The sequence below is a fragment of the Dromiciops gliroides genome, chromosome 1, assembly GCF_019393635.1.
Source record: "Dromiciops gliroides isolate mDroGli1 chromosome 1, mDroGli1.pri, whole genome shotgun sequence".
NCBI lineage: Eukaryota > Metazoa > Chordata > Mammalia > Microbiotheria > Microbiotheriidae > Dromiciops > Dromiciops gliroides.
Genome location: NC_057861.1, coordinates 59,309,469 through 59,319,023, shown reverse-complemented (window position 1 = coordinate 59,319,023; position 9,555 = coordinate 59,309,469). Strand labels below are relative to the sequence as shown.

The window sequence follows — 9,555 nt, the reverse complement described above, 5'->3', positions numbered from 1 at the left end:
TCTAGAGCTGGAAGGAACCTCAGAAGTCATCTGGTCCAACTCCCTCATTTTCCAGAGAAAGAAACTGAAGCCCAAGGAGGGGAAGGGCCAGAGGGAGGATTTGAACCCAGGCTGTCTGACAGAGACCGTACTCTTTCCACTGTACCATGCATAAAAAGAGAGGGAGTGGTCAATTACCAGTCTCCACTTTCAGAAGGCAAGCAGTCCTACAAACCTCTAAAATAAAATCATACATAATAAGTGCATAATTGATGTGGCAAGAAAACAATACAAAGGGTCTGAAAGGGAAAGTCATTACTGATGGTAATGACTTTCGGGGGAGGTGGGATCTGAATGTAGTTCAACAGACAAACAAGAAGGAGGAAACATTCCAGTCATAAGTAAATACCATAAGTAAAAGCCTAATGGTGGAAAAGTACAGGCCATATCATGTTTGGCTGTAATATAAGGTACATAAATATTAATCATGGTGCAATTAACAAGCATTTATTTATTAAGCCTGTACCTTATACCAGGCACCGTGCTAGGTGCTAGGGATTTTTTAAAAGTCTCCTTGTCTTCAAATAGGTTATATTCTATCAGAGGAAACATGAACACAATGGAAAGAGATCTGAGTTTGAATCCCATTTCTGCCACTTACTAGTTATTTAATATTTGGGGGGGAGGGGGAGACTCAGGGTTAAGTGATTTGCCCAGGGTCACACAGTAAGTATCTGAGGACAGATATGAACACAGGTCCTCCTGACTCTGGGATTGGTACCACCTAGCTGTCCCTCTAGTGATTTAATTTTAAGCAGGGCACTTAATTTCAGTTTCTTCATCTGTAAAAGGAGGAGTTTCTACTGGATCACCTATGAGATCCCTTCCAACTCTAGGTCTATGATCTATAAAAGGAAAGCAGGTGAAGTTTTCCTTGGTAATCTAAATGTCTCTTCCAGTCCTAAATCTACCATCCTAGCTGGATCTCATGAATCCTTGCCTCTATTCAAATGTACTGAGTCCAATCCAGAAGGGCTGACCCCAAAAAGGGTTTATTTTCTTTCACTGGTTGCCCTCTCTCAGATTTTACTCAAGGAAATCTCCAAATATGCTTATATCTAGGTTTCCACAAATGTGAATGCGTCACTAGCTCCATTACAAGCACTCAAGGTAACAAATACATATCTGGTAGAAGACTGTTTATTTCACTATACAGAAAATACAAAAGATCCAAAGTATTCATTGGAGTCCATAAATTGATGCAGAAAACACAAAGCACTCAAAATAGCCAATAAAATTTTCTTAGAAGAGAAGTAAACTTGGAATTGCCAGTGGGGAAAGATTCCAACAGCAAACCTCTCCAACAGGTTTCAACATAGCTCTCTCAGACTGAGTCACTATTTTGGACTTCCTTCAGGAAGCAAATACACTCAGGGAATACAGTGCTTCCCCTTTCCTGTCAGACTTGCACTGTTCAAATAATTCATGGTAATAGTGGGTGGCAAAGTCCAACTTCTCATTTCCCCCACAAAACAGCTTGAGTTCCCTTGAAGTGTTGGGATCACAACAGCAATCCCAGTGTTTCTCCAAGAGATATGCTGCTCTGGAATTTCCCCTTCTTTCCAGAAAGCTGGATCTGTTCATTTTCAAACCAACCTCAAAGCCCAAGAAGTCTTTCTCTCCTAATTGGCTTAATTTCAGGATCATGTTGCCTAGAAATTTTGGATTCCCTTCTCTTCTACAAGACTATAAACTACATAACTGTCACAGATCTGCCTTGTTAGAAAGGGTTTCACCCTAGGGAGCTTCCTATGTACATGAAATGCCTTTCAATAAGCATTTTGGCCCTACTTTAGGAGCTGGGGATACAAAAACAGCAAACAAAACCAAATTGGGATATGAAGGACAATTTATGCAAAGGCGGGGAAGGACAGAATATTGGATTCAACAAGTAGGCCAGTACAGATGGAACATGGGTAATGAGAGGTCACAGATGCCTCTATGTCTAAGAGGGAGTAGTGGGAGGAGAGGACTTAGAACAAGGATAAGCCTGGATGACCATGCAAGTTGCATGGCATAAACTCGCACTGTATGCCAACTTCCCCTTGGCAATCCTAGCTTCAGACAAGGACTCGGCTTGGATATCACAACCTAAGGGAAGCCTTCCCTAGTAGCCACGACCTCCTCGACCCCAGATTGTGATTTGTTTTTCACACGTCTTAGTGAAAGCCCTACTCTCCAGGGAAGTGTTCTATGTTTGTCTTGGTGTCCCTAGCGCTTAGCTCAGCAGGGTGCCCGCCACGCGGTAATACCATTAGCTAATCTTTGTTGAATGTCTATCATGTGCCAGGCCCCGTGCTAGGTGCTTTGGAGCCCCATTAACACCCTGAGAAGTAGGTGCTCTTGTTATCTCCATTTTACAGATGAGGAAGCTGAGGCAATGACGGGTTAAATGACTTGCCCAGGGTGACATAAATAGTGTCCGAGGGCGTGATAAATGCTCTTGAAATCAAGTGAACTGCAGGGATCATTTTACAAATAGAGGGGAGATTGAGGCTCTGAGGGGAGCGTGCCTATTGTCACAATGGTGACAATGGTGGGGAAGGAACAACTACCCAACAGCTGAGCTACAGTTTCAGAGCTCCGTCCTCCACTAAGAACCATTGCAGTCACTCCCCGTCCTTAGGAATCAGTTTTTCGGTCTCTCCACGAGAAAGGCAAGTCCGGTCCCCCCGCTCTCTGAATGAAAGGCACTTTGCGCAGGCACACAGCCAATTTCCCGTCCCCCGCCAGGACTCCTAAAACGACTCCTTTGGCCGGAAAGTTGCGCACGCGCACTAACTTCCCGACGTGCTCCGCGGCGCTCTGGGCGGTCTCTCTCCTTAGCTCCGGCGTCCGGCTGTAGACATAAAGGACCCCACCCTAGGCGTGGTTCGTGTCTTTCCCGTCGTGCCCCGCGTGTATCCTAAACAGGAAGTGAGGTAGGAGCACAGCTGGGCGGAAGTTTCAGGTATGGCGGAGTACGAGCAAGTCCAGAGAAGTGCCCTGAAGCTTAAAGGGGTGTCTGAACTGGGCGTAACGAAGCGGTAAGTGCCAAGACAGCGTCAAGGCCACAGAGGAGACTGGGGTGGTAGGGCAGGACTGGAGGCAGGGTCCGAAGTCTGGCGCTAGCACTTACCTGGTGCCAAGGGAGGAGGCCTCCTCGGTCAGTCCATTTAACCGTCCGTCCGTCTGCCCTCGCAGGAAAAAGAGGAAGGACAAGGACAAAAGCAAGGTCCTGGAGCAGATCGTGACGAGCAAGAAGAACGAGGAGGAGAAGCGGAGGGGGCTGGACAAGCGTACCCCAGCGCAAATCGCCTACGAGAAGATGCAGGAGAAGAGGGTGAGCGATGGGGGCATTTTATGTAATGTAGTTTAAAATATTCCGAGAGGGGAGCCGTAGGCTTCCCCCGGACTGCTCGAGGGGGCTCGATACGAACAACGCAGCTTAGACCGAGGGAGGGTGGGATCGCCTTTACTTCTGCCAGAGTCGGCCTATGTTGGGAGTCTGTGTTCAGTGGTTTATGAAAGATGTTGGTAAACCACAGGGGAGTGACCAGGATCCTGAAGGGACTGGGGATCGTGGAGAAACGCCGAAAGAACCACGGATGTTTCTAACCTAGAGAACAGAAGACAAGGGGGCAGGGGACAAGGGGAAGACGAGGGAAGTGTTACATACCAGCCGCACTATGGAAGAGAGATTTTCTATGTCCTGCCTGCCTCAGAGGGTAGAAATACAAGCAGGGGAGGCAGACTGGAGTAGTGACTGAGAGGTAGAATTAGGCTTCATTTGTAAGAAAATAACTTGGTTCAGATCCCACCGCTGACATGAGCAAGTGAATGCAACTCTCAGCCTGTTTCCTTCTCTGTAAAATGGAGGTTGTTTATTTGCACGTAATACTTACCCTACTGGCTGTGATATCTATTTTACAGAGTTGGGAGGATCAAATAAGATAATGAGTGTCAAACCCTTCCCATACTTTAAAGCAGTATATGTGTGTGTCAGTTGTTATTGAGCATGGGGGCTGTTTCAAAGAACAGTGGTCTGCCTTACAGTACAATAAGTTTTCCATTACTAGGGGGTCTTGAATGGAGAACTGGGTTAATACATGTCCAGGATAATTTGGAAATTATCATAAATTGTTGTTAGATTTTTAGAAAGGAATTTTTCTTCAGGTGTTGGTTGGAATAGAAAACCTTCCTATTTTGAGATTGAGATTACTTGAGATATATTCTGAGCATTTTCAAGTCATAAACTATTAAGTGAAAGCCTGAGCAGCCACTATAGGAAAGCTGAGATTCCTCAGCCTTTTTTCTATAGCAATGAAAATAATTCCCCAAACATTACATAAGAAGAATTGGATCACTGTTGTAATCAGAAGCTGCTGTTCCAGAGTGGTGGAGAACTGAACACAATTTTCCAAGAGTAATGACAGCTCTTGGACCTCTGTCACTTTGCACACCATAACATCCCAGTCTCTTGACAACAAAAAAGGGGGCGCCAGCATTTTATCACAAGCTGAATGCTTAATTGCTGAGGGGAAGAAAAATTGTTGAGGGGTGAGTCAAGATAATGGAAGGTGGTAGATGAGGGTGAGTGGGATGGGAGTACACCCACTGACCCCTGTAATAGAGACTCGAGGAGAAAGGAGGCCGAAGCATTGATTTTATTTCTTTCGAAAGAAAGGTGTACCACACTCACTGGGACAACCAGGAGGTGTGACACACCGGGATTAGAAATCAAGCAGTTTTTATACTTTTTACAGACGTCTAATTTGAGCAAAATGCGGTAATTGAGTTCAGCAATGAATCATTCTCCTGGAATGTTCAGCAATTACTTATTTTGCAACATTTTCAGTTTCTGCAACAACTTTATCATGTCTATATAATGTCTCAGTGCAGACTCTTTGAAACAATTTTTAAGTTGATATGCCTATATTTAGAAAGGGGGGATAGTAGCTTCCCATTATTGCCTCTCTCTAGAAAAAAAAATAGAGGGAGAGAAATAGGGGGCTGTAAAGGACTTTAAGACTTTGAGATCAGATCACTAGGCTGAAGGGGGGGGGGGCACTTTCCATCTCAGTGGAGGGTCATATCCATATGTCCCTCTCAAGGGGATTTAGCAGATCTTAGGGGCCCACCTGGAGATTGATCTAAACTGATTGAATTAAGTGAGAGTAACTGACTGCTGACTAGTTTGTAAGCACATCTGGCTGGTACTTAAGAGGGTACTGTTCTCAGAAGCTAAAAACTTTGAACTTTACATTGAGACCACCTTCAGGTCCAGTGAACCAATGAATTTGAATGACACTAGCCAATCAGCTTGAAGAACCTCCCATTTCTGGGAGGAGGATGTGAAGGAGGAAGTAAATGCTGACTGGGAACTTCTTCCTCTTTGGCTGGAGAGATAGGTGTGGTGGTGGGACTTTACATGGGAGTTTTGGAAGACTAGGATTTCCATGCTATAAGAAATCTGTTCTCAATCTTTCTTTCTTTACTATCTTATATCCTTTAATAAACTCTTAAAAGCCTAAACTCTTGGTGAATTTATCAGTGATTCTAGCCAGTTTCCCCAAAAAACTGGCGGGGGGGAGGGGAGGACAGATTAGAACCCACATTTAGATTTTTAAACAACACAGGGAAATGTGGCATAAAAGAGTAGGGACAGAATCAAGAAGGACTTCACTTTCTAGGCATCAGTTTTCTTTATTATAAGTAAGAGAGTTAGATGAGGGGATTTCCGAGATCTCTTCCAGCTCCTAATCTGTGATTCTTGTGTTCTTTCGGTTCTTGAGGGATGACTGCAGTGAGTGTTAGGTGATTTTTGAAAGAGAGGATGCAGATGCTATAGACCTTCATGGTCCCGTGCTTTAATAATGTATATTCTTTGACTTTTGAAAGAGCCATTGTTCCTGACTGGAATATAGATCACCAATTAGAATGATAATTAAATTCAACAAGTATTGATTTAGTGCCTACTCTTTAGAATTCATTGTGTTGTGCCGTTGAGGAGATAGAAGATTTATTCCACGAGATGTCCATGGAACAATGTGCCCATCCCTGGAAGAATAAAGTTTAGATAAGCTCCTTGTGTGATCATAGGATTTTGTGCTGGAAAGGACCTTAGAGATCATGGAAGCCAACCTCTTTGGTTTTACAGATGAGGAAATGAAAGCCAGAGGGGGTAAATATTATAATCACACAGATGATGAACACAAGAGCTAAGCTTTTACCCCAGGTGCCCTACCTTCTTCAAGTCTTGAAAAGTACCATACCACGCTGTCTCTAATTCGAATGTTCTACTACAAAGTGCAAGGGTAGAGCGTATACAAAGTTAACTATAGTATAAATTGACCTTCTTTCATTTTACTCAGTTATAACATGAGAAGGTTCAACCAGATGGTGTCTAAGGATTCACCTAATTCTGAAATTCTGTTCTCTTCCATTCAAAGAACATTTATTTTAAAAACACTGTGTGCAGAGCACTAAGCTCACTGTTGAGGAAATAGAAAGTTTACATGAGACAGGATGCCATTCTGAGGAGAATCTGATTGGTTTTTTACCTTAATGTCATGGGTGGAGAAGATGTAGAGATTGCTCTCCTTCCATAAGGCATGGAAACTTTCAACATGTAAGGTTGCAAGTACAAAAGATTCTAGGAAGAGGTAAGAGACTAGGACATTTGGGAAAGACTATTCAGAGGCAGAGTTTTTTGGACTACCACAGTAGGCAATATGGAACCGTGAAAACCATAAAGCAGAGAATAGCAAGTATTTATATGGTACACTAAAGTTTGTAACACATTTTACCTATAGTATCTCATTTGATCCTCACAACAACCCTGAAGGGTAGGTCCAATTATTAATCCCTTTTTACAGATAAGGATACTGAGGCCGAGAAATCTGTTTTGTTTTGTTTTACCTAGTCACAACAGCTAATAAGTGTCTGAGGCAGAATTTAAAGTCCATACTCTTCTACCTCCCAAGTCCAGTGCTTTTTCCACTGTGCCACATAGTACAGACAAAATGTATGAGATTTATCTAGCCATGTTTGAAGTACATATTTTGGAGGCCAAAAAGCAGAAAGAGGCAAGTTGTAGTCATAGCAAAGGGTGAGGGGAAAACACAATACAGAGTAACTAGCTTCCTGAGCCACTTTGGATAAATCACTTACCTTCTCTGGACTTCAATTACCTCATCTGGAAATGAAGGAGATGCAACTAGATGATCTGTGAGGTCTCTTCCACATGTGATACTTTTTAAGAACAGAAAGGTTATGTAGCATTTTGTTTACAACAGTGGAAGTTTCTCAGAATGTGGATAGTGGTGGAATAGGTAGGGGTGAGATTGAGAAGCATAGGAAGGGGAGTGTGGTTGTGCTTTATAACTTTGTCCTTTGCCCAGTATAGTTCAAAAACAACTTGTTTAATATAACTACAGTGTTTAAACATCCTTCAAAACCCTACTGTAACATTCTTCTGCCAGTTGTCAGCGCCACATCAAATTGTCTAACTTTGGAACTAGCTGCCCTCTGTAACCTTTCAAGAAACCACTCAAAATGTTACAGAGGCAGTTAGTTCCATGAGAACTACACTTCCCTGCTTTTAGTGGGCCTAGGTGGTGGTTAGGATGTGTGAATTTATAACCTTTCTTTTTTCTTTTTTTTCTTTTAAGCAAATGGAAAGAATCTTAAAGAAAGCATCCAAAACTCACAAGCAGAGGGTGGAGGTAAGCATCACAAAGCATTAAAAAACTGTGATTGAAACTCTAGGTTTAGCAAGTATTCTGAGTCCTATACTTTGTAGCACCTTCAGTGGTGAGTAGGGCAAGAAGTAGTGGTGGAAGGCCAGGAGGATTTGAGAAGAAGCATTTATCTTTGACTTTCTTGTTGCTTGATTGGTGAGAATTCTTACAAACCAGCATATTATAAATGCCCACCAAGTATGTAAATATCAGGGAAATGGTGAGTGGGGAAAAGGATTTCCAGGGAAGTGTAATTGACAAGAGCTCACCTTTATAAGATGCTTTGGGGTTTATTTACAAAAATCACTTTAGCCCCAATAGCCAGGTGTGGCAAATGTTGCAAGTTATTTCCATTTCACTGAGCAGAAAAGAGACTTATTCAGGGTGACATAGTAAGATTCAAAATTAGGATTTGAATCTGTTTTCTGACTCCAGAGTTTACATTCTTTCTATTTTGCCATATCCCCTTCAGGAATTTATATTGGCAAAAGGGAAAGCCTTCCAGCCGACATGAGGATAGGCATCTCAGGGTAGAGTGCAGTAATTGGAAAGAAGTAGCAGCCAAGTTGGGAAATTTATGGACCTTTTCTGGGCTTGTGGTGAAGCATTTTCTTTTCTTCCTTCCCTCTAGGACTTCAACAGACATTTAGATACTCTCACTGAACATTATGATATCCCCAAAGTCAGCTGGACAAAATAGACTCTCGCAAGGCCGAGTGGTGTGCCCCTGAGGAAGAGGAATCATTTGTATTTGTTCTGTATAACTGTGGCATGTTCTGTAAATAGTTTCTTTCCCCACCCCCTTTTATTTTTTAACATTTCCTATTTTTAAAGGCTCTGTAATCAAGTTAGTAACTTGTTGCATTTTATTAAAGTGCGACTTATGCTTAGTTATTTCAATTTCTTTGTGACACAAAATTTCTACTCTTTTAGGTTAAAAAAACATTCAGGGGCAGCTAGGTGGCACAGTGGATAGAGCACCGGCCCTGGAGTCAGGAGTACCTGAGTTCAAATCCGGCCTCAGACACTTAACACTTGCTGTGTGACCCTGGGCAAGTCACTTAACCCCAATTGCCTCACTAAAAAAAAAAAAAAAAACATTCAGTTATTTATATAAGGTCATTGAAACTTATTAGTAAGGATATCCAGCTAGGAAAGTGTGATAATTCAGCCTCTGAACTAACAAAGGCTTTTGTTACACTGTCTATAGTGTAACCTTGCTAAGCCAGTACCAACAGACTCTAAGGTGCTTATTATAGCCAGTTATCATTTCCTTACTCGTCTATATGAAAATAATAAAGCTAGGGGCAGCTAGGTGGCGCAGTGGATAGAGCACCAGCCCTGGAGTCAGGAGAACCTGAGTTCAAATCCAGCCTCAGACATTTAACACTTACTAGCTGTGTGACCTTGGGCAAGTCACTTAACCCCAATTGCCTCACTAAAAAAAAAAAATAATGGATTTCTAGGAGAAAACCATATGTGTTAATGTTAGCTGCTCTCTCCCCCTCCCTGGAAACCAACCTGGGATGAGCCTTCAGCTTAACAAAAGGAATGCACATTGATCCTTCTGATTAGCATGGGGAAGAAGTATACCTAGATGGTTGGAATTTGATCTCTAGACCACCCCCAAGTCATATCAATCAGTGGAGCTGAACGATGCTAACCAATTATCTTAGATCAATGTGTGGTGACCCATCTCTACCAAAAAGAAGATAAAAATCTGGGGACAGGAGGGTCTCTCCTCATTAGGTAATGTAGGGCTTGAGGCCATGTGCTCTCTCTTGGCTCTCTCTCA

At 42.6% G+C, this 9,555-nt stretch overlaps 1 protein-coding gene across 1 annotated transcript; it reads left to right on the top strand.

The window, feature by feature from the left end:
• Positions 1 to 2,900: 2,900 nt before the first annotated feature.
• Positions 2,901 to 8,923, top strand: FAM32A (family with sequence similarity 32 member A). Its single transcript, XM_044002685.1, has 4 exons — positions 2,901 to 3,065; positions 3,223 to 3,361; positions 7,692 to 7,745; positions 8,392 to 8,923. The coding sequence occupies exons 1-4, from the start codon at positions 2,992 to 2,994 to the stop codon at positions 8,458 to 8,460; spliced, it is 336 nt and encodes a 111-aa protein (XP_043858620.1). The 5' UTR covers positions 2,901 to 2,991; the 3' UTR covers positions 8,461 to 8,923.
• Positions 8,924 to 9,555: the final 632 nt, after the last annotated feature.